General features: G+C 56.4%; 1 protein-coding gene across 1 annotated transcript; it reads left to right on the top strand.

The window, feature by feature from the left end:
- The first annotated feature begins 709 nt into the window (after positions 1 to 709).
- On the top strand, positions 710 to 16,086 carry WNT4 (Wnt family member 4). The gene is made up of 5 exons (XM_082328740.1): positions 710 to 816; positions 12,182 to 12,417; positions 14,622 to 14,753; positions 15,116 to 15,258; positions 15,483 to 16,086. Exons 1-5 carry the CDS (start codon positions 740 to 742, stop codon positions 15,948 to 15,950), a joined length of 1,056 nt encoding a protein of 351 aa, XP_082184866.1. The 5' UTR covers positions 710 to 739; the 3' UTR covers positions 15,951 to 16,086.
- Positions 16,087 to 24,092: the final 8,006 nt, after the last annotated feature.

The raw sequence follows: 24,092 nt of genomic DNA, 5'->3' as shown, positions 1-24,092 counted from the left end.
TCTCCTTGTTTGTGAATTTTCAAGTGCCAAAAGTCGGCCTTTACAGTGAAGCCTCAGAAACTAGGATTTGGGAAATCCCTCCCGATCCAGCGGGTGGTGGTTAACGGGGAAGGCAGGCTCGGCGATGCCCGGGCTGCTCCCAGCAATACGGAAACCCGAGGCAGCGCCAGGCCCCATCCCGAGGGCTCTGCTTTTCCACAGCCACGCGGAAATTACCCTAAAAGCATCAAACGCGAGAGGAAAAAACCCTCCTCCCCTCCTCCCGATGCCGCCGGCGCTCCCGGCGCTGCCGGGACAGCGCACCCCGCCGCGCCCCGACCCCGCCGCCCCCGCCCGGGGGGTCCCGGCGGCCGCCGCGGGGGCGGAGGGGGGGCCCGCGGCGGGGCAGGGGGCTCCGCCAGAGCCCCCGGTGCCCTCCCCGCCGCCGTCCCGCCTCCGGGGGTGTCCCCGGCGGCGGGTCCCGCCCAGGTAGCGGCGGAGCTGGGGCGGCCCCCGGGGCTGCCCCCGCCCCCGGCCCGCCCCCGGCCCGCCGCTCCATCCCGGGATGGGCCGGCCGAGCTGACAGTCGGGCTCGGCGGCCGCCGCGGGCGCATCCACCGGGCAGCGCCCGCCGCCGCCGCCGCCTCCTGCCCGGCGCCCACCTGCGGCGGCGGCCGCGGCTGCCCCGGGCGGGCGCGGGGGGAGCCGCCGCCGCCGCCGGCTCCGGCTCCGCTCGCTCTCTCCCTGCCTGCCCTCCAGGATGAGCCCGGAGTATTTCCTGCGCTCCTTGCTGCTCATCATCCTCGCCACCTTCTCGGCCAACGCCAGCAACTGGCTGTGAGTAGCCGCGGGGCGAGGGCACCGGGGGCGACCGGGGAGGGGCCGCCGCCGCCACTTGTTGATACGCGGCCGGGGCGGCGGAGCAGGTGCCGCCGGGGTCGGCGACGTTGGGGCGCGACCCCCCGCAACGACGCTGCTCGGTAGTCGGCGGGGCATCGGGCTTCGGTCCCCATCGCGCTGGGCACCCACTGGCCCTGCTGACCCCCAAACCGGTGGCGGCGGGGGTCGCAGCCTGCATCCCGGGGCAGGTGGGCTGCGGGGGATGCAGACCCTCCCCAGCCGCTCGGGCGTCTTATCGAGGCTGTTTGGACCGGGGCTGGTTATCGAGCCCCCGTCCCCTTTTTGTCCTTAAGTTATGAACCCGGACCACGCCGGGGGAGGACGGAGGTCAGGGCATGGGGTCAGAGCAGGGCCCGGGGCTTGGCGAGGTGCCGCGCGAGGGCCAGCGGTCCAGGGAAGGATTTGGCAGGGCTGGGGCGGCCGAGCGTGCCAGCCCCGGGGATTTGCGGCGGGCAGGGCTGCCCACGCTGTGGACCCCCGTTCCCGGTGGGCAGATGGGTGGCGGGGGGCTGCTGCACGCCACAGAGGAGCCCGGTGACACTGGGAACCCGCTGAACAAACACTGAAATAATGTGTAAGGTAAACAGGGGCGGAAATCGTTCTGGAAAATTCCTGTGTGTTTGCCGAGGCGGTGGGACTGTCTTCTGGGGAGACCCCTCCTGGGACAGAGGGAATGGAGCACGACAGCACTTTCCCACCTAACTTTGAACGAAGGCGCCAGTTCCTCCCCATTAATCTTCTCTGGTGGGAGATGGCGCTTCCCCTGCTCCCAGTGTCGCCGGCTGCCGTGAGCTAATTAGCTCCCGGTGCACGCACCCAGCAGACCCGCTCGCAGGCTGGGAAAGTGAGCCACCTCCATCTCACCTCCCCGGCTCGCCATCAGCAAGGGCAGGTACGCTGTGGCCGGGTGCGGAGTCCCCGAGGCTGCCGGCATGAAAGATCCCGAGCGGCTTGTGCCTCTCCTGACACCTATGCCCAGGTGGGCACGGTCCCACAAGCACATCCCCTGCGCGAGGCGTCCTCTCTGCATCTGGATACGGCTCCCGTCTCTCCTGCCTTTAGATTTGGCTTGCTGGAGGCTGTGGGACGTGGGTGGGTTTTGGAGGATGCTCCCTACGCCCTGGGAAAGCGCCAGGTCAGCGGCATGATCCAAGTGTCCTGTCCGTGGGAAAAGGTGCTCGCCCGTCGGTAGCTGCTGGGGATGCGTTAGCACTTAGTCCTCCTCCCCTCCTCCTTTGCCAGATGGAGCGACTTGCGCACCACGCGTCTCCGGCAAGCGGTGGGTGGATCATAGCAGCTATCAAGGTGGTCTTTTAAGCTGCCACGCTTCTGGTGAAGGTATATTGGGAACTGTGGGAGTGTTTTTCCTGCAGGGAGAAAGTCCTGCTGAGGAAGCCCTGGGGGATGATGTCAGGTCCCTGGAGAGGAGCAGCCTCGGCTGCCCCGGCACAGGCACGGGGAAGCGCCTGGCAAAGGGGGATTTCATGAGCGAGGTCGACAAGCCGCCCGGCGCGGATGCGCAGAGGTGGGACCCTGCACGCAGCTGGGATCGTATTTGGGAAGCCGAGGTGGAGGGGGTTCGCTGCAATGGCCGGGGAGGGCTGCGTGCAGCCCTCCGTGCTGGCGAAGCGAGGGGTGGGCGCCGGGGCTCGGCCGCGGGAGAGCGGAGGGCTCGTTCCTGCCAACTGGGGAGGAAAAGCAGATGCATTTCAGTGCGTTTGAAAGGAAGGGGGGCAGCTTTTTTTGATGTTGCAAATGTATCGTGATAAAAGGATCGTCCCCCGCTTGGTGCTTTTTATTCTTTGCCTTTAGGATTAAGACAATTCCCATTGTTTATCTTCTCACATCAGAAACAAAGGCTGCCAGAGGCAATAAACAGAGTTAGAAGGATCCCAGGAGTTATCAGATATTCAAGGAATGAGTGTGCCTCGTACGTCTTCGCGAAGCCTCACGCGTGTGGGCTCCGGCGTGCTCTGCGTTATTGCGGGGCTGCCCGGGCGCTGCCAGCCCGCGCCCAGCACATCGGGGCCAGATCCAGCCTCGCCGGGCGCATACTTCTGCGCATAGGTGTGTGCGCTGGGTGGCAGCGCGCGGTGAAGTTTGCTTTTCCAGAAACCTGCTGGATTAGTGATTAAGCTCAGTTGTGACTTCTTTTTTTTTTTTTTCCCCCCTAAAGCTTCTTTCGACCTGTCCGGACTCGCATTCCCCCAGCGCTTCGGAGAGACGCCGCTTGCAACACTTGAGCTGAAGGTTTTCTGTAAGCCTGGCTTTGTGGGGAAGGGCTCGTTTTGGCCATGCAAATGGTGTCCTCCGAGCCACCCCATCCCATAGAAAAGGGAGACGGTGTAGGTATCTCAGAGGGATTGCTCTGCTACAGCGACCGTTGAGCTGGAAGGGACTTTACCAAATCTTTTCATTAAACAGACCAAGGTACTTTCTCTCTGGTTAGGAAGCAAACCTCAGGTGTGTTTTCTTAGTGTCTGAGTTTTGGGAGTCGCTGCTTGGCTTGCTGCCTATCCAGAAAACCTCTGTTCTCCAAAATTGAAGAGATGCTCTGTTCTTCCTTCTCGTGAAAGCCTCAAGTTTGCTCTTCCTCCTGCCTTTGGAGGCTCAGGGAGTTTTAAAGCTCTTCCTCCTACCTCTTCAGGCACAGAACTGTAAAATTAAATAAAGGGCTGTAGCTAGTGCCTTTTAGATCTAGCTGGTTGTGCGCGGGAAGGTCCCTCCGGCTTCTGCTTTATCTCTGGAGGAGTCCAGGGACGCCCTTTATACAGGGGAAACAGCCGAGTTGTTACTTTCCAAAGCAACTCACATTTCACAGACTCGATTCAGCTCTTGAACCTGGCCATGCAGCAACGTGGTTGGATTTGGAAGCGTGTTCTCTCAGTGGTCCAAACCCATCCCAGTGCTGGGAGTGTTTTGTAGAGGGTTTCAGCCAAACGAGCACCTCTCTGAAGCCAGCATGGGAGCGCAGGGCTCCGGTTTCAGTGGGAGGTAAGGGGCGAGCAGTCGTTATTTATTTATTCATTTATTTATCTGTTTTGGAGGGAGGGAAGTCCACCTGAAGAGGTGAACTAGAAAATGTGCGAAGTGGCGTGCGGATGTGAGCATCCCCTAACTGCACGTGGCACGGGGGCTGCTGGGATCTGTGGCTGTGTGGGTGGTTGGAATGATGAGAGTCAATTCCCGTGCCCAGAAAGCATCGGACACAACAGGGCAGGGGTCCTTTATGGGTGAGACCCCTGGTTATCAGGCTATCTGGGAATCAGCCTCTCTCCATTTTCTTGCAGCTAAAACTGGCTTTGGAGGAGGCTCTCCGTACGGACGCTGAATAGCCGGAGATGCGGTTATGCCATTGCAGAGCAGGGTGTGCCACCAGCAGCTCCGTCTACCCCCTATTTACAGGGGTTTAAAACTTCCGTCTGGGCTTGAGTCCTGGCTTAAAGGGCCAGGAGCACAGATGGGCTTTTAAACCCTTTAAAAAAAAATGAATTTGAGCACTCAGGGAAAGCTTGAAGACCTTGCAAGTGTCCGAACAAGCCTGGCTAAGCAGCTGCCCTCTAATAGTAACCACTTTAAAGGGCTGGAGAGGGAGGGATAAAAGGAGTTTGGGTTTCTCTGGCCCCCTTTCATCTGAACATCACAAAGTGCTTTACAAATGCAGGGCCTGATTCTCCACGCTCACCCCTGCCAGCTTTGCAGTGGGGATGTTGCAAGAGCAGCCTGAACGCTCATTTTGTGCCAGTTTGGGTCATTGTGCAATGTAGAGGATTTGGGAAGAAGCATGCCTGGGTCCTACGCTTGCATCCCTCTGGTTTCAAACCAGACTTGGGTTTTTTTTTTAAGGTGAATCTCCCCAGCTGTGGTAGGGGGGAGAGGCCACTTCGCTTTGAGCCTGGCTTGGTTGAATTTTGTACGAGATTCTTTGCATTGTCAGTGCGACCCTCCCATTTTCCACCTGGCGAGGAACCGGTCCAGCATTTTCCCAGCGGATGCCGTGCCGCCACGGCGCTGATTCAGCAGGTGCAGCTAGCTCCGGGGCAGAGCTGCGCCCGCCGAGCCCCGCTCCCCTCCCTGCGCTCCTGTTTTTGGGTGCGAGGACAGCGTCAAGAAGGTTCCCCGGTCACGCCTGGTCTGGCAGACGGGATGGCGGATTGCACCGATTGGGTTTGATGGAGAACTTCCTTGCTTTGAGGGCCACTGTGGGGGTGGACGAGTCGCTCTCCACTTTTGGGGTGCCCAGAACATCTTTGCATTGCTCTGGGAACCTGCCGGGTCTGCGAGGTTGGTGCATGCAACCAGTGGCACCCGTTCCCCGAGGGTGTGGGGAGGGAGAGCGAAACCGGCAGCCTCCAATGGAAATATTTTTTAATTTTTATTCATTCATTTATTTATACGTCTTGCCGCTTTTGACAAAACCAGCTTATTTTAGCTCAGCAATGAAAACAGACTGGCTTTAAGGGTTGCATCCTGCAGAGGCAAGAGACCTCTGCCAATTTTGGCGCTGGACTTCCAACCAGCTTGGCTTGTCTCCGAGCTCTGGTCCTGCCTGGAGGGAAGGCTCAGGGCGGCGTGTGCCAGGGTGTAGGAGGGATCCGTGCTCTCGGGCTCCTCAGCGGTGATGGGCATTTTTGTCTTTTCCTAAGGAAGCCTTAAATAAAGCTACTCCCCAGTCTTTAGTAGCAGGGCCTTATTCGAGGGAGGATGGAAATGAGTGAGATAAAAGCACCCTGCACCCCAGGTTGGGCAGAACTGGGTCAGCTCCAAATACCAGCAACAGCAAGAAGCAGATTTCATTTTTGCAATGGTTTGCTCTGACTCCATGAGTCAGAACTGGACTTTTGCATTGAAGCAAAAAAATGTTTATGTTACTCTGCTGAGAGCTACTGTCCTCTCAATTAATTCATCCTTGCAGATGGAGAGAAATGAATTACAGCCATTTATTTGGGATTTCTTAAAATGATGAAATTGCTGAGCAATCCTGGAAGTTAACAGTTTCCAGGAGGTTCTTCCGTATTTCCTTACAAGTGCAACGACGCTGGCTCTTACAATATTTGGTGATTTTTTTTTTTCTTAAAGCTTGAAAGCCTTGCGAACCCACAAAAATCTCAGTCATCCAAGGCTGCTCGAATGACAGGCTCTGCTCTGGATACAAAGTGCAGGTAACCTTTGCTTGGCTCCAGCCCCAGGGTCTCTCCCCCCACGCCTGTGGGTGACCCCCGACAGCGTCCTCCAGGCGCTGCTGCCATGCAGCTGGGAAGGTGGCCTGCAGGATCTGGCTGGCTCAGCAGAACCAAAGCCAGTATTGTGCTTTCATGAAATTACTTGGGGAAAAAAATTAATTGAGTGTCTTGGCTGATGGAGAGCAGCCTGGGGTCTGTTGCAAGTTGGGCGAGATCAAACTAATCCTGCAGAAGTCTCCTCTCACCACGTATTTGTAAATTCTGATCGAAACGAAAACCTCATCAGATTCTCTCCAACCACGTCTAGCCTGAAGCGCTGCATGAGGGGAATTCCCGCAGAGCTCAGCCCAGTGGCCTGCACTTGCTTCCTCTTGCAACAAGGCATTGCTGTTGTGCTCAAGCCCAGGAGTAGCTTCTATTAACTTGCAAAGGAAGATGCAGTAAAGGATATTTCCTACACATCCAAAGTGGATTTCCAAAGTGGATGCTGCTCTCAGGGTCTTCCCAGCTTCCACCCCGGTCTTCCCAGCTTCCACCCCGGTCTTCCCAGCTTCCACCCCGGTCTTCCCAGCTTCCACCCTGGTCTTCCCCATCAAAGTGGAAATGTTGCCCCGGGATGCTCAGAAAGCCAAGCAGCGCTGGCTTGGGACCAGCAGCCAGGCCATCACACTGTCCCCAGAGACTTGTGATGGGGGAGGCAGGCCACCAGCAATGTTTGGTGCATGGGTAGATGGGTGTCTGCTAGGTGCAGATGGTGTCAGGTGCAGGGTCCAAGGTGTGGGAGGACAGGATTTGAGCTGTAGGTTCACGTTTGAGCTCAGGCAGTGGAGCTGCACACTCAGGTCTGTAGGCAGGTAGTGGTGAGCATGGCAATGCCTCCTCCTGGGAGACTGTTTTGACAACTGGAGGTGGAGATTAGGGTGTGAAAAGCACGGTTTCGGCCAAGAGATGAAATGTGCAGTAACTGTGACGGGAAGGACTGAGCCAGAGAGCTGCTCTTCTTCCAGGGAAGAAACCAGACAGCCTCTCAGATGATGACTTTGTAAATCATGGTTTACACTTAGAAGGGATGGAAAGGCGGGATATCTAATCCCAGGAGGGGATGCCTGGTATTTGGGAGGGACATGTCCTGCTGCAGAGCCATCAGCTGGATGAGGGCAGTCTTGCAGGTTGCAGGTCTCCAGCAGATCCTGACAGGACCATGCCCAAGTTGGCAGACCTGCTGAACCATGCCAAGGCTGTGGGTGGTACCTACAAGCCTGGCCCTGTTGGCACAGGGAGAGTGGTAGTAAGCCCGGTGCGGGACACCACACAGAGCACAGGGGCTCTCCGGCCCACCTAGAGCATCCTTTGACCTGCCAGCCCTGGGACATCTCTCCATGCCTTCTCTCCACTTGTAAGGGGAAAGCAACAAGGAAAAGATGATCCCCTTCTCCGTAGCTGCAGGGTGGCTCCTTGCGGTGCCTGATCAGTACCCCTCTCTGCATGCATCTGTCTGTCTGTCTTCATGCACTTTTGGTTTTTCCATCCCAAACAAGCCTTTTCTTCTTCCTCAGAAGAAACCTGTCTGCACAAGGCAGTCTCAATCCCAAGTACACCCCTGAGTCCCTGGCTGACCATACGTCCAGCCACAAGAGGCACAGAGATGCGCTGCTGATCCGGGCTGCCTTTGTTCCTCCACGAGCAGGGAGGACATTGGCAGAGGGTGACCCTCAGAGAGGAGCGGAACTGGAGCATCTTTGCAATTTAAGACCTGAACAAGCCTTTTGTGGCCTTGGCCAGGCAGGTATCCCAGGCAGGTTGAGTGTTTGCTGAACAGGGTGAAGCTTCTGAGCTCATCTGACTTCTCAGCATCTCTAAGTGATCTATCAGTGATGCCACTGGCCTGGGTCTGACTGTTTACCATCTTCAGGAAAATAGTCCCAGAATGAGACAATATGAAGAGTTCTGATACTTGAAACTCATTTGTTTAAATAAAAGAAACACCAGAGATTTCTGCTTTCTCCAAGACATCTGCTACATCTTCCCTGACCCGCCTCTGTCGAGAATTTGTCAATGACTCAAATTTCCACACCTTCCCACAGCAGGGAATCCCCTCCCCTCTCCTTCTGGCTGTATCTGCCAACCGCTGTGGCTCTTCCAATGTCGGCTTGTCATTCCACCAACTAGTCTTCCTCCTGAAATTATTATCGTCATTTTTATTTAAGTGGGGCTTTCCCCCCTGCCCCGCCTTTTCAAAGCTCCCTGGATTTGAGGTTTCCTTATTTGCCATCTTGCAGGGTGGATCAACTGCAGCTGCTTAAATTATGGGGCTTCAATCTTGATCTATATATTGTGGATGGAAAAAAAGGAAGGGCTTTCCATCATTTTTGTGTTAAATCAATGACTTATTAAAAGGGAGTGACTCATCTGCATTTAAAGGCAGGAGAAAAGAAACGTAAATGCCATGATGAAGCAAGAAGACAAAACTTGAACAAATGGCTTGGGCGGCAGGTCACCCCTTGAAACATTCTTTGCCCAGTCTTGGAAAAGGAAGAAAATATGCCATTATTTGGGGTTTTTTCCACAAGCAGGGCTGTTTGGAGGCTGCACGTGAGACTGAAGTCATAACCTAGAGCTCTGCGCAGCTCTGCACAGCATTCGAGATGTGATACCAGGATGGAGATCTGCACCGAGACCTTGCAGAGGGCAGGAACTGTTGGGTTCGTGCCTGTCTCGCTGTGTGTGCAGGTAGGCAAAGGCTTTGTCTGTGGTTTCTACCACCTCAGTCCAGGAAAATGAAGTTTGGAGCAAGTTCCTCCTTAAGGACCAGGCGAAGTGCTAGAGCCAGGTTTCCATGGTGACCGTGGGATGCTGCGGGTGGGTTTGGTGCCTTGCTTGTGCTCCACAGCCCTGAGAAACACTCTGTGAGTCGCGGGGTGGAAGTATCTTTGAGGGCTGCTGAAGGCAGAGCACGTTTCCCAGCTCTTATCTCGCCCTTCACCTGCCCCAGCGAGGGGAAAAGAGGCGAGATGTTCCTGTCCAGTGCCCCTGAACATGGTGTGGAGAGATGCCATGTGAAAGCCTCAAAGCTGAGGTCCTTCAGCAAAGGCCCTTCCCTACGTCCTTGACTCAACCTCTGGATCCTTCCTGGAGCAGGGAACAGGATGGGAGCCTCCCCCCACCAAAAAAAGCACCTCGTTTGGAAAGCAGCGGTGGAACGCGTGGGACGTAGGAAACTGGTAGCAAGCTGGGAGTTTGATGGGGCCGTGGCATTTTAGGCCCAGTTGCCTCCATCCCCAAGGAGAGGCAGACACGCACGGGCTGAGGAGGGATGATGGCATACAGAGGATCTGTCACGGGGGAGAGAGGCCAGAGCACCGTTCTGGATAACTTCATCTTATTTGCCTGCCTTGCAAAACAAATTACCAGACCTGTTCTTGGAGAGCTGTACCTATCTTTGAAGCATCCTTGGCCTTCGTTTTATCATCCCAAACAGCATTAAATGCTTGTTGGGGAGGCATCTTATCAGGCACATCTACTTGGAAAGGCTTGAAAGGCTCTTGTCACGCTTGTCTTATGCATGCTTTGAATTTATAGCTCCCCATTGCCTGGAGAAACCCACCAAGCTGGGAAATATATTAGAAAAGGAGATGATGCCCCCGTCCTGAGCAGAGCTGATATTAATGTGGCTGTTACACCTGCGGCACAGCTCTCTCCTGCCAAGGTGCCTGCAGTCGGACGGGGCACTGACTCATCGGCAGGACCGGCCGTGCTGCTTTGCCGGAGCTGGTTCCCTGCTATGATAAATGCTGCTTAAGTTGCAGGAGGGGGGAAAAACCAAATCAGCACAAGGGCTTAGTACTGGAGGCAGAATCTGGTTTTCTTGGCTTCCAGGCTCAAAGCTGATCAACCAGCCCGTGGTGTCTTGGGATGAATCTCACCACTCTGCCCTGTGTCAGCTTCCCCATGCCCACACTGAAGTGATGGCTGGACCTGTGAGGGGACAGAGCTGTCACAGTCACTCCGGGCTTGCTCGGCATCAAACATCCTGAAAGCTCCCGAGGGTGGTTTGCTGCCTTCATCCTGGCTCAGACGAGAGCAGCAAGATGCTGGAACAGCAATTGTCACATTCCACGTGCAGGACCACAGCACGGGAACAAGGATGCTCGTTGTATGGTGTGGGGGCCAGCAGAAAGGTGACAGCCCTGGGCTTGGCCACAGTGGGGTTTCCAAGCCAGCAGTGGGCATCAGGGAGCCATGCGGCAAGTCCTCTGCAAACAGGGCTGTGCCCTTGGAGGAGCAGAAGGCTTTGGGCAAAGATGCTTAGCTGGTATAAAGGCTAGAAAAGAACTTGGCTCTGAAACCACGGCAGCCTGCCACTTCCCGCTGTCCGAGAGGCATTGCATCAAGTGATCTCCACGCACAAGGAAAGCTGAATGCTTTTGACGGCTCGCCATGCAGACTCCCCACGGACGCTGCAAGCCAAGTGGGCTTTCTCACCGTCTCCCACGGCCCCCCAGTTGTGAGCGTGAAACCAAGCTGGTGAATAATTCTGCTGATGCACAGAAGAGAAAATCCTGTTCTCTCCTCCTGGGGCAAACTGGCAGGGCTAATGGGAGGAAGAGGCTGTGACAACTTGATTTTGTGGCTGAAGTCAGCATATCTGCCTCCTGGGACACATGGGAACAGGCAGGGAGCAGGAGCCACTTTTGCACAGTCACTTCTCGGAGGCGAGCAGGGCTTCAAAGGAAAAATTCTTAGCAGGATGTCGCAACTTGGGAGGAGGAGGAAAAAAACAAGCAAACAAAAAAACCCACAAGCTCTGTAGGGCTGGGAAATGCAGAGTCAAGGAATGAGGCTTCCAAAAAGCCTCTGCTCGGTACTCGCATCTCTCGGTGCAGACGAGGTAGCAACGTGAGCTGACACTGGCGATTCCTGAGGATGTTAAAGCTCAGTGCGGTCAGCGGGTGCAAGTGTGAGTTTTGCCTGTCCAGTGCAGGGATCTCCCTTCTCCACAGCAGGATGGGGCTCCACCGGTGGCAGCGTCACTTAAAGTGGGTGCCGGCAGCCACGGGAAGGAGGGAGGCTCAGCTAGGCGTGTGCCAGCACAGGCACAGACAGAAGAACTGGAATTACACAGCAGCCTGACCGAGCTGTGCGGGTCTATTAAAACCCCTCTGGGGTGCAGAGGCTGGGGCAGGAGGATGGACCTGGGAGATGGGCAAGCAGGCACGTGTGCAGGGCGCGGTGGGTTGGGTTACTGGGATGTGCAGGACGGACCATCGTGCTCACGTGCTCGGTGGGGAGATGCCAAGAGCTTGCGGGGTGCTTGCCCCAAAAGGGTAAGATTCTTCTTCCTCCTAATGCTGTCACTGGAGAGCAGCTCTGTAACTGAGGGTGGGGCGATGGAAAGCAGAGCACATGGTCATCTCCACGCTGGGCCAGTCTTTTCCAGGTCAGCAAAGACCTCGTGGCCATGTTCACGAGCTGGGCTGGTGGAGGAGATGCCCAGCGTGTGCCGGCTCCTGACTCTGTCCTCCCCACTTCAAGCCCTGCTGAAATCCCAAGTGACGGGAAACCTGGCAGCTCCCAGAGCCCATCCTTGCCTGCTGGGGGCCGGGGGAGCTAAAAGCAGGCTCCAGGAGGGAAGTGGTTTGGAGGGTGATGTTTGTCAGTGATGAGCACACAGCCACGCTGCGGGAGCAGTGTGGCAGCTGGAGCTGGCAGCCGAGCGTCTGTCCTGCTTGTTTTGGCTGACTTCAGAGACCTCTGGCTTTTCCTAGTAGCACTTGGATGTGCCGGTACTCAGGAGACCTGACCGGGCACATTCAGACAACGCCGAAAATATCTTCCTTGCAGGCAATAGAGGCAAAGGGGAGCCAGCAGCTGGGCTCCCCAAGAGACAGGGGACCAGGCTGCAGAGGACGGTTGTTTTGCTTGGGCTTGCTCTCTGCCAGCCAAAAACGCATCCTGTGGATTTAAGGTGACCCCAGATGGGCACCAGCTCTCAGCTACGGACGGAGGGGACGAGAGGCTAGGTCTCCTCGCTTTCTGCGGTGCACGGTGTCCCAGCTGAACGTGGATTCATGGTCCCCCAACCCTTGCCTCCTAACCAGTTGTGCTGGCTGTCACGGCAGGTACCTGGCGAAGCTGTCTTCAGTGGGGAGCATCTCCGAGGAGGAGACCTGCGAGAAGCTGAAGGGCTTGATCCAGCGCCAGGTGCAGATGTGCAAGAGGAACCTGGAGGTGATGGACTCGGTGCGGCGCGGAGCCCAGCTGGCCATCGAGGAGTGCCAGTACCAGTTCCGCAACCGCCGCTGGAACTGCTCCACGCTGGACACCCTGCCCGTCTTCGGCAAGGTGGTAACGCAAGGTGAGACGAGAGGACACGTGCCTGGGGTGCTGCTGCGTGGGGAATGGCTACAGCAGCAGTCTGGTGGGCTGCAGGCAGGTTTTGCTTGCTTGCCCCTGAGCCAGCGGCTGGGGAGCGTAGGGAACAGCCCAGTGTTGGATCTTGGGGTGGACAGGTCTTCCCTGGGCATTTCAGCAGCGTTCTTTTGATTGTATTAGGGGCAGCAAATCCAGACCCTTGCAGTTCCTTGCAGTTGCTGGGTGCTTCCTCTCCCAAACGTTTTTCACACCCAGCAGGTGCCCATCACATGGAGGCACCAGGCCAGGGCCTCCGGAGAGCCTGGATGTTTTACGAGGACATGCTAAGTTCGAGCAGGGACCTAAAGTCACCCTGCGGTCCGATCTCTGCCCCGCCAAGCTCGGGAGCTTCGCTCCGCAAAGCCGTGGCTGCAGCGGGATGCTGGATTCAGTCCGTCTCTTCTCCGGGCAGCCCTGAAGCGGTGACCGCTGCCAGGCTGGCGCGCAGCTCGCCAGCGGAGCCGTCTGCGGGTGAGACCTTGGGAGGACAGCCCTCTGCCGCCCGATGCGAGTAAAACACACGGTGGCTGGACCCTCTGAGGACAGCATCATCGCCCGCCGCCACCACCCAGCTGCCAGCCTTCAGCGGGGATTTATGGCCAGGGCAGCCCCCAGCCCCTCCGATCCCAGCTGCGCACAGGCATCTCGGAGGCACGGGGGTGTGATCAAACCAAGCAAGGACCCAGAGCATCGGGGTGAGGAGGCGGAGGGGGAAGCCCCTCTGCAACCCCTGGAGACCACCGAAGCGGCCCTTGCCTCCCCTCGTGTGCCTCTGCCACCTCCGATGCACCGTCTCGCTTCCCATCCCAGGACCCATAGACCAAAGCCTCCCCCCCGGCTCCTTGTTTGACTTTCCTCCCCTCAACGCAGGGTGAAGATCTCTTCTTGTGAAGGTTCAGGGACTGGAAATACCAGAAATACCAGAAACTAAAAGTCGTCTCTTTTTAGGCAGCCACAGCACAAACCGACCAACACGATCCTACTATTAACCTCGATTAACTTGGAGGCGGTTCAGTCCCCGCACTGGCTGGGTCCTCCCCAGCCACTGCCGCCCGGGCCAGATTACAGCTGGGCCACCAAAGTCTGGGCTGCGACCACCAAAGTAGCTGCCCTCCGTCCGACTGGCGAGCTGGGGCAATGTCTGCTTGCAAGCCATGCCCCCCTCTACCCCTAGCATGGGACTACCCCAAATGCCGACCCTACTTGCTCGGAAACGAGGGGCTGTGTCCTCAACCAGCCTCGGAGGATGGTGGGGATTTGGGTGTTGCAAGGGCTGATCCCTGGCCACGCCGCCTGTGTGTTTATGCCCAGGGCTGTCCCGTGACTTCCCAAACAAGCTCTTCCTAACCGTGGGACGCCGCAACGGTAGACGCAAGAGCTGGGAAGGGGCTGCACCCTGGGGGCCAGCGTTGTTTTCCAAGGCACTTTGGGAGCGGAGTGGAGCGTTGCAGGGTAGTTTGGGAGGTGCTGGAAGCTACAGGACCCTGGGTGAGAGGATGGCAAGGATCTGCAGCTGCAGGAGGTGTTCCTGCATGTGGAAAGCAGCCAGCTATTTTGGATGCAGGAGGGATTGCATGGCAGAGGTGCCCTGCAAGCACCAGGCAAGACAGTCTCTCCATATAAGCTCTGGAGGGCTCTCCCCACATTGGCAATACAGCCTTTGCATCTCCCTCATTGCCAAGTTATAATTTGCCTATCGCATTCATGTTTTGAACCTTGTAGGGCAGTTCCCAGCTCCCTCACTATTGCAAGACAAGGCTCTCACTGCAAACGACAGGGCTGCAAACGATCTCCCAGCATTGAGGCGTCTCTGCTGAGACGGGTCCGAGCTTGGCACTAAGCAGGCAGCGTGTCTGGGAGTGGGGAGGATGAGTGTCCTGCCTGGGGTACCCCATCTTGGGAGGAAGAGACGGAGCAAAGGCCTTGACTTGATAGCTCAGCATAGCGTATTTTGTCGAGAACCAGTTTTCAGACCAGCTTTTCAAGGGGGTTTATGTGCAACACCAGTGTTAGGAGGGAAGAGGAGCAGAGACACATGCAACCACCCACCAAGGGTCTTTGGCCACCTGGCTGCATGCCTTCCAGAAAGCCCTCTCGCGTGTCTCAGACTTGCTGCCACATTTCCCACCATCGTTTGTGCTGTTGCAGGGACGCGGGAGGCAGCATTCGTCTATGCCATCTCTTCGGCAGGGGTGGCCTTCGCAGTGACCCGAGCCTGCAGCAGCGGCGAGCTGGACAAGTGTGGATGTGACCGCACGGTGCAGGGCGGCAGCCCACAGGGTGAGCACGCAGGGCCGGGGGGACGGGACAGTCGAGCGGGGATGCAAAACGGCCAAGCATGGAAATGCCCACTCCCTGGAGCCATCCAGAAAGGAGGTAAAAGAAAAAGCCTCCTGTTAGTCTACGTGAGTCCCTCAAAAAGGCATCTGGGAGCATCACCCATGGGACAGAGAAAGCATCTTGTCCGTGTCCCCCCCCCAGGTCCACACTCCCCAGCTTCCCCAGTCCCCTTAGGCAGCCCAGCCTAGTGGGTAGCGAGACAGAAGAGGGGGCAGGTCAGCTGTATTTTAGCAAGAGCAGGGCTGGAGAGGACGAGCAAGGCAGGCTGGCGGTATCTGTCTCATCCGTGCTCTCTGCCTTAGGCTTCCAGTGGTCGGGCTGCTCCGATAACATCGCCTATGGCGTGGCCTTCTCGCAGTCCTTCGTCGACGTCCGCGAGAGGAGCAAAGGGGCTTCTTCCAACAGAGCGTTAATGAACCTCCACAACAACGAGGCAGGGAGGAAGGTAATGGTGAGGGGGAAACCCCGGCAGCCAGTGCGGCTCTGCAGCATCCCAGCTGGGGTCTGCAGCCACTGCTGGAGCCTGTTTGGCTTCATTTAATCCCATCAGCTCACGTGCATCAGCATCGCTTTCTGCACAACCCTTCCAGACCCCGCATGTTGCACCCTTCTTGCTGTGTCCACCCCGAGCTGACTGTCCCGTCTCGTTTCTTGTGTCCGTTCCTCCAGGCGATCCTGAACAACATGCGGGTGGAGTGCAAGTGTCACGGCGTCTCAGGCTCGTGTGAGTTCAAGACGTGCTGGAAAGCCATGCCCCCCTTCCGCAAAGTGGGCAACGTCCTGAAGGAGAAATTCGACGGTGCCACAGAGGTCGAGCAGAGCGAGATCGGGTCCACCAAAGTGCTGGTGCCCAAAAACTCCCAGTTCAAGCCGCACACAGATGAGGACCTTGTCTACCTGGACTCCAGTCCCGACTTCTGTGACCACGACCTCAAGAACGGGGTGCTGGGCACCAGCGGCCGGCAGTGCAACAAGACCTCCAAGGCTATCGATGGCTGCGAGCTGATGTGCTGCGGCCGGGGCTTTCATACGGACGAAGTGGAGGTTGTGGAAAGGTGCAGCTGCAAATTCCACTGGTGCTGCTCCGTCAAGTGCAAACCCTGCCATCGGGTGGTGGAAATCCATACGTGCCGGTGATGCACAGAGGGGAGCACCCATCCGTCCCCCTCTCTAACTGACCCTGCTTCTCCCTTGCCCCACGGCCAGGACTGAGGAAGTAACCCAGACGCTGCAGGGAGAGCACAGCTCTTTACAGAGACAGAGCCCCAGAAGAAAACAGATTTTAAAGAAAAAAAAATATTTAAAGTTTCAAAAAATTGATCATTGTTGGCTTTTTTTTATTTTGTTTTGTTTGCTTGCTTTATTTATTGCCAGAGCCCCTCAGTGTCCTGTGCCAGCAGGGACGTGTCTGCTCTCGGCAGCTGGCTGGGGACCTGCGTGATGCCTGCTCTCATCGGATGAGCTCCTGCTGACTCTGGAGCATTGCAAACGGGAGGTGTTTAAGCCGAGGCTAGCGTTAGGCACTCGGTATCTTCTCTCACAGTTATTTTTATTTGTTTAAGGCATGCGCTGAGCATCCCAGAGCACTGCTTGCCTTGGCTGAGCCTCTGGAGGGGATGGAGCGCAGCCAGTGCGTGCAGCCCGGTGCACGACGGTGACGGGGTGGCACTGTCCCTGGGAGTTAAGCTCAGCGCGGGGAGATCCCAGCCAGGGTGATCAGTAATGAGGGGGACGTGGGACACTGCTGCATCCCCTTGTTGTGGGATGCTCGATGGCCTCCTGGGCGTTGGATGGATTTTGGAGCAGCTCCAGTGGCCACTCTGATTTACAGAAGCTCCTCAGCAGCTGCCCAGGGCTGTCGGAGGACGCAATGTTCCCCCCACGCTCCCCTTCCCCTTGCAAGGCCCCTTCCTCCCTCATTTCTCCAGCATCTTGTTTAACTGGAGACTGTGAAGAGGGTCCAGAGAGGCCGTGGTACCCGCAATCCAGTGACTCTTAATGGAGCTGGGAGCTATTGGGAAGAAATCCCAAGGGCTTTCTTTTCCTCTGTCCCATAACTGCCCCCACCTTGCTCACCAGCATCCCACAACCAGGCCTCCTCTTCTTCTTCCACATGCCTGCTCTCCACACCCAGTGCGGGCCCTGGGGACAGCCCCCATCCCCTGGGCTGCTGAGAAAAGCAAAAGGATAAAGTGGAGCAATTGCTGGGGGTGGGGGAAAGATGCTGCTGGGGGGAAAGGCACTGCTCGTGCTCTGCCGCTACCCTCGGGCAGCAGGAGAGGAGGGCTGAGCCGGAGGGATGCTGCCATGTGTGCCCCGACCACCGGGATTTAGTGCAGCAGGGCCCCAGCTGCCCTGTCCTGCTCCCTGCGGGCTGGCCTGGAGCGATGCCATGAGGATAACGCGCTGTCCTACCCGCTCCGGCTTCCCTTCTGCCTGGGATCGGGTTAGTGCAGAGTCCTTGCTGCCGGGCTGCAGGACGAAATATTTGGAGAACTAATAAGCAGAGGGGCACTGCGAGGGGAGGTGGAAAGCGAACTGGTTCCTCTCTCCCTCACCCACTTGTCTGCGAGTCAAGAGGCAAAAAGAGAGTGGAGAAAAACCTCGAAATGGCACCTCGAGCCAACAGGAACATCTGCCCACGGTGCGGCAAGCAGTTGGCATGGGGTGGCATCGCCAAGCCCTCGTGTGCAAGCTGGGAGCTCTCTGCATGGTCCAGAAAAGCCCGGAGCTGAGACCATCACCCTCTGGGCTGGGGGGGTCTTTGCAAACCTGCAGTCTTGTTTTTCTTCATTGCTTCATCTTGAGAGGGGAAAGGTTGGGGGAACGCGCAGACATACATTAAATCCCGTCTGTGCTGTGGCAGTGATGGGCTGGGGGAGAGTCTGTGGTCGCTGGAAAGCCTCCAGACACCGTCCGGCTGGAAGGCTGCTGACAACTGACTCGAAGCAGCGCAGGGCGAGGGAGCTTTGCATCGCGGCATCCCCCCGATACCCCCCGGCTGCCTCCCCCCTCCCTGCCCGGCCCCAGCTCCAAAAATCCTTCAGCGAAGGGTGCCAGGCGGCGGGGGGGCTGACACCAGGGGAGACCCCGAGGTGGAGCCACCATGGGTGGATCCACTTCAATGCAAACCAGAGATCTCCTCACCAGAGCAGTGCAGAGCAGGGATTGCCTCTCTCAACGGCTCGGTTGGCCAAGGGTGCAGTATTAAACCCTCAGGGAAGGAACAAAGCGTTGCCCCCCCAGCTCCATCTCTTTAGCTGCAAGTTCTCAAGTACCTTGGAGGCTGTTCCTCCTCTTCCCAGCTCATGCAGAGAAGGCCACAGACCTCAGGCCACTGGCCAAGGTTTCTGCTCGTTGTCCATCTAGGATGAAGGCCAAAGCTGAACAAGACAATCCAGATCAGTGTGGAGATAATCTCTGCACAAGGGATTTTTTCAAGCTGCGATGAAAGCTGAGCCCTGTAAATGTCACCCGGAGATACCCCAGCTCCGCAGCGCTCTGGCTCTTCTCACAACTGTAAATTTCAGCACCAGAGCGGGGAGGAAATGCCTTTTTTTCATATTTACTTTGTCTATTAAATAAGGATTTTGTGCTGAATGAGCCACGGGCTTTTCTCCTAGCAATCGGGCTCCACTGGGCTGTGTAAAACCAGGACGTGCTGCAAACACCTGACAGTTGTTGGTCTCCTCCCGAGAGCCCTTGGCTGGGAGGAGAGGTGCCCAGGTGGGGCCTCTTGACAGTGTAAAGGGGACACCAAGGACATCCTTGTCCCTCCTCCTGCCTCTCCTTGGGAGATGCTGGTGTTTGGACCACAGGCTGCATCCCTGCTTTCCCATCAGTGGGAGGAGAGCTTGCTCACTAATCTTCTGCCTTAACCACTTGACACACCGCTGGCTTAAGAGGCCACTTATCTTAGATTTCAGTAAGTCTGCGACTTCCTCCTGTTGAGAGGGTGCTGATATTCATCTGCTAAAACAGCCAAGGGGCCACAGCTGCTACGTGTGCTGCTGGAAACATCTCACCGTGGTCTCGAGGTGCGTTTGAGCTGGGAGCGGGCAAGAACTGCCCGTAGATGCGGAGTCAGGGACCCGCCGCCTCTTGCCTTCATCCCTGTGCTGCAGGGTGCTGGATTTGGAGGGGCTGCGGTGCCAGATGCCCAGCACACTCCAAGCTGCCCCCGGCCAGTGCATTTCACTTGTCCCTTGTCCTTCCACAAGCCGGGGGCTCTCAGCTGCATCCTCTTCATGCCGTTCCCTATGGTCCGGAGCTGCCCGCTTCAGCACGGGCTGCTGCTGGGTCCAGCTGCACTGACGCTCTGCCTTATCTCCTTTCTCTAGCTGTAGCTCTCCGTTTTTGTGCTCTCCAAGCTCACCTTTTCCCAGGGTTCATGGTAAAACCAAGGGCTTCTCTCACTTTGGCCTCCATGGGTTGCAGGGGTTGAGGGCTATTCTTTTAAGTTTAACTGTTGTTGCAGAAATAGGATGGTAGGATGGGAGCAAATGAGCTCCGAGCCTCCCAGAAACCCTTCCTTCACACGGCTCCTCTGGTGGATCCCACCCCACAACCTCCCACCTCCATCCCTTCCCCTCCCCACTCCCGCTTCGGCCCCAGGTAAGGGACTGCCTCCATTCCCCCACACCACCTCCCAGCACGGCGGTGAAACGAAGACGTGCATCACCCCTGTGCTGAAAAAAGGTGCAGGGAGATGCCAGCTTCTCTGTGACCATGGATGGAGCAAGACATTCATGTCCTCCTCCTCCACCCGCTCAGCCTGTCCCTTACATCCCCCATGCATCCGAGGACATCCCGCTAAGCCCCTCCCCACCACCGCATCCCTCCACAGGCTCGCCCCCGTGCCAGCCCCACAGGCTCAGCACTCGGCCCTCCTCCTCGGCCCCCTCGACACCCTCTCCTGGTGAGCTCATCCCTCCTCCGAGGACTCGCAGGCCAACGTCTCCACCCAGCCTCTCCCGCTCGTAAACCTTCCTGGATGTCCCACTGCCAACTCGAGATCATCGTGGCAAAAACAGGACATCCCCTCCAAGTCCTCCCCACCCTGCTCCAGCGGATGGGTAACTCCATGATTTCTTCCCATTCCCTGAACTTCCAACTTCACCACCATCTTCTGCTCCTTCTTTTTTCTTCACCTTTTCTCCTGGAAAACCCACCCCATGTGTCACATACCTTCAACCTCAGCTACTCCATGCTCTGGGCTTCACGTTTGCCAACTCTCCACCCCCCGGTCTGAGCACGACACGGGCATGGGCAGAGCTGGTATTTCTCTCCAGCTGTTTTGGCCACATCACCCTCGTGCCCTTTATTGGCCACGAACACTTTCATCACTCCCAACTATCTCATCCTCCCTCCCCGGGCATGCTCAGCCTCACCCGCCGCTCTCCTCGCAAAGCAATTAAATCACCATGGATGACATTAATAACGCTCACGCAGAGCACGAATTAGCACTCGCATTCTTTCCCTCCCTTACACCGTCAGCAAACGTAATAGCAAATCCTACTGCATATTCCTGCAGCGACGACCACAGTAATTTTCCTGTATCTCCTGCCCTCCCTTTATCCACACGAATTTACCAGCTGGCTGTAGGGAAGGCAAGTGATGGAGACAGCAGGAAACAAGAGCCTGGGACCGGTGAGTAAAGATGCTTTGAGGATGGGATGGTGCCTCTCTGCATGGGCAGATGGCAGAAGTGGATGAGTCCTCCTTACAGCTGCCACGCCATGGGAATTGGAGATGATGGGCCTCACCTCAGTCTGGCATAAGAGCACCCATGCTGGGGTGACCACTGCTCCCACCTACGCTTGCTGAAGATGTCCGTGGTGTCTCGGCCGCCTGGGCACTGCCTCCATCAGCCCCGACGCTGCGGCAGAAGGCCACGCTGAAGGACGCCCGGCGGAGCAGAGCCTTTGACAGCAGCGTGATCCCGTGACAGCGGGAGGGCGCCCAGCCAGCGCTCCTCAGAGAGGCCTCCCGACCCTGACTGCCAAAATCCTGCTTTAAGTACAGGAAAATAAATTGTGCAACCTGCCTTAGACCGGATCGTAACACCCCGTGCGGGCGGCGGGGGAGGAAGGGGCAGGAGCCAGGCTGAGGATCAGGCCCCGCATCACAGCATTCAGGCTGGACCATGCTACCCTCTGGTGCCCGAGCAGCACCTGCACCAGGCGCTCCCCTCCTCGTCTCTCACGGGTACGCCTGGGATGTTTCTGCAGCCACACAGCCCCTCCTCAGGGTCCCAGAGATGTGGCCACACACAAGCCCCATCCTTGTGCCTGTGCTCAGACCTCAGGAGCCACAAGCTCCCCTAGGCTTGGCCTCCTGGCCTGGCGAGACATCCCTCCCCCCATCCCAGATCCGACCATTAACATCTCCTCGAGCGCAGGAGCGAGGCCTGTTGGCTGGGGGACTGCAAAGAGTCTCCGTACCACCGCAGATCCCCAACCTGCCCTGAGCAGTGCCTCAACGCCAGGCTCTTGGTCCAAAGCAGCTAAATCATACATCGGGGTCCTCTCCTTCCAGACCTCCAAAAGCACAAATTGTGAGCCTTAATTAGAATCAGCAGTGCCAAAAAGAAACCCACCCAAAACCCCTGAGCGGCTGTTGAGCCCACTTGCTCCTCCGGCTCTGGTCTAGGACGGTTGTTACACCATCGCAGCTTTGCTCCTGTAACTGCGGCCAGGCGAAGCGGAGGTTAGACAGCACAGAACCATCCCTGTGAGCTCCTCCACACCACAAGTGAGAGCTATTAGAGCAAGGCATAGTAAGAAGAGGCTGGAAAATGCAATGTCCTCTTTCTTCAGATATCCCAGCCTCCCTGAGCTGGGTGGTAGCCAAACTCCGTCGATGAGAAGGTCTCACCACTGCCTCCAGCCCTTTCCAAAAGTAGACTGTGAAGCAGGCAACCACCAGTTAGATAAACTCCCTTCACAAGTGACTACTGGTGTACGGACCAAGAACCAAAACCATGATGGCTGGTCACCTCTCTCACCTACCTTATCATCCCCAGGTGCCCAGAAGATGGTCTCATGCACTCTTTGCCAGAACAGGACCACTGCTCACCAAGCAGGAGCTCAGCAGAACTGTGACTTCTTCCCCACACCATAACCCAAGAAGCCACCAGCTTCTCCAGGTGCCATCTTTTGGCCTGCAAGATGATTTCAACTACATGTACGTACAAGCATTGCCTTGCTGGTCCAGAAACAAGAGATGCATGATCCATTCCCACCAAATGTCAAGGAACTGTCAGAAGAATTGCCAAGGCCAGGAAAGGATGCAGGCCACCGAAAGTGCTACTTCATCTTCTCTCTTATCTACAGTTTCCACCAAATAAACCCAGGAGACTCAGCACCTGACAACACATGCAATTTACAGCCTCAAAACCTCAACTTTTCTGATGGAGAGCAAGTTGGTGTGTGGAGGTTTATCAGCAAATGGCTCTTGAACCCAAGAATTAGAAATTTAAAAGGGAGTTTTCAGGCTGCTTCTGAAAAAGACAGTTCAGGCACCCTGTTGTACTGCAAAAAGCTGCTTGCTGAGTTACTGCCCAGGAAGGAAATTGTGCAGAAAATTCAGTGTGGCAGGATTATAGATATCTTCAAACTTGAAACTTGGCTATAAAACAAGATGTCCAAGAAAGACCACAGAAATATAAAACATGTTCAGAGCAGTGCCGGGGGTCAAGGCACTGTGGTTTATATGCAGCTCAGTTGGAAGAGTGAAAAAATCTGGAATCGTGGAAAAAAAGGAACATCAATATCCATGTTGCCACAGAATTACCAGGGGGAACAGACCTTGCGCAGACAAGCTATCGGAGGCCAACCACAGGGCGACTGTCAGCTTGCAGCCACTTCCAAGGACACCATGAAGACGTTCTGGAGTCTCTCCCTGCAGCAGGATATTCAGCTTATTTTGCATGGTAACAACACTCTCCAGGCTCACGGGGGGCTGTACGAAATGCATCTCAGAAGGCTTCGTGGTGCAGCTTTGTACTCTAGATCAAAGTCCTCTCTCTGGAAAGTCAGAGGCAGGTGAACTCAAGCACTTCATCTTTTGCTTCATTAGCAATGAGCCACGCTTCCTTCCACCTGGTTTGCTTTGTTTTGGAGCAGAAGGCAGGCGTGTTCCAAGCCCATCAGCAGACCTCGCTAGATCTGCAGTAATAAAGACAACTGGGTACGAGCGTGGAAGAGGAGGTCTTGCAGCTCCAGGGCTGCCTCTCGCATTCATGGAAGCTGGCATGATGGTGCCACGTCTTTGCTGTTTCATCAAAGCCAAGCAAAGAAAGACACCAGGTCTGGACAGAAAACAGGAGGAACAAGTAACTGATGGGGTGAAAGAAGGAAGAAAACATACAACCCATGGCACCACGGGAAGACGCATACTCTCCAGGGGACTGGGACCAGAAGGGGAAGAGTGGGACAGACAGGACTCCCAGGATGCTATTAAGAAAAATGAACTTTGAGATGAATACGGGGAAAGGCAGAACAGCCGAAGCGAAACAGCAGCAGTGGAAGCCCTGCAGATAGCTCATTTGGGACTTGGCCTGGTGTAAGTGCTCTGCTTTCCGTGGCCAGCTGGAAAATCTGCAGCCGTTTCATTTCCACCAAGAAACCCGGAACATCTGGGAGGGCCTCAGAACTGAATTAGATGCAAAATAAATCAGTCCTTTGTGTCTTTTTTTTCTCAATAAAGTCACTTTGCCATCTCAGTTTTCCACGTGCTGCAGCTAGGAAAAGTCAGGCTGATAAAGAAGCCCTCCGGGATGATGGTACACCTCGGAGTCCTTGCTCTGGGCTGCCTGCAGATTCGGGAAGCCAATGCATCAATTACACGCCACTGTTGGGCTTTTTCCTTTTACCTTCTCTTGGTTAGAGAAGGTGGGCAGATATTTTTGTACCTGCAAACTACATGGAGGTTTGAACACAATCCTGGTCTCCTTGGTGAGTGTCAAAGGCACAGAAGCCCTGATAAGAGAGGGCAGTCACGCAATGGGAGGGGATTTCCCAATACCAAGGCCATGAGAGAGCTGCCAACATAAAGGCTTTAGCAGGTGAAGATGCTGCGGGTGACAACGTACCATCTAGAGGAGCAGAGGTCAGGACAAAGACGTGGCTGAGGAGGCAAATGGAGATTTTGGAGCTGGGGAGCCTGTCCAGGCAGGAGGCTCAGGGCAGAGGCAGTGGCGGAGGTGCTGCGACTTCCCCAAGCCCTCTCTGAGTTTCACAGCCAGCATGAGCTGGAAACCTCCCAGAGCCGGGCAAA

The sequence above is a fragment of the Platalea leucorodia genome (assembly GCF_965183815.1).
Source record: "Platalea leucorodia genome assembly, chromosome: 17".
In the NCBI taxonomy this organism is placed as follows: domain Eukaryota; kingdom Metazoa; phylum Chordata; class Aves; order Pelecaniformes; family Threskiornithidae; genus Platalea; species Platalea leucorodia.
Note: the sequence above shows the minus strand (reverse complement) of the source record. Positions and strands in the feature narration are given on the sequence as shown.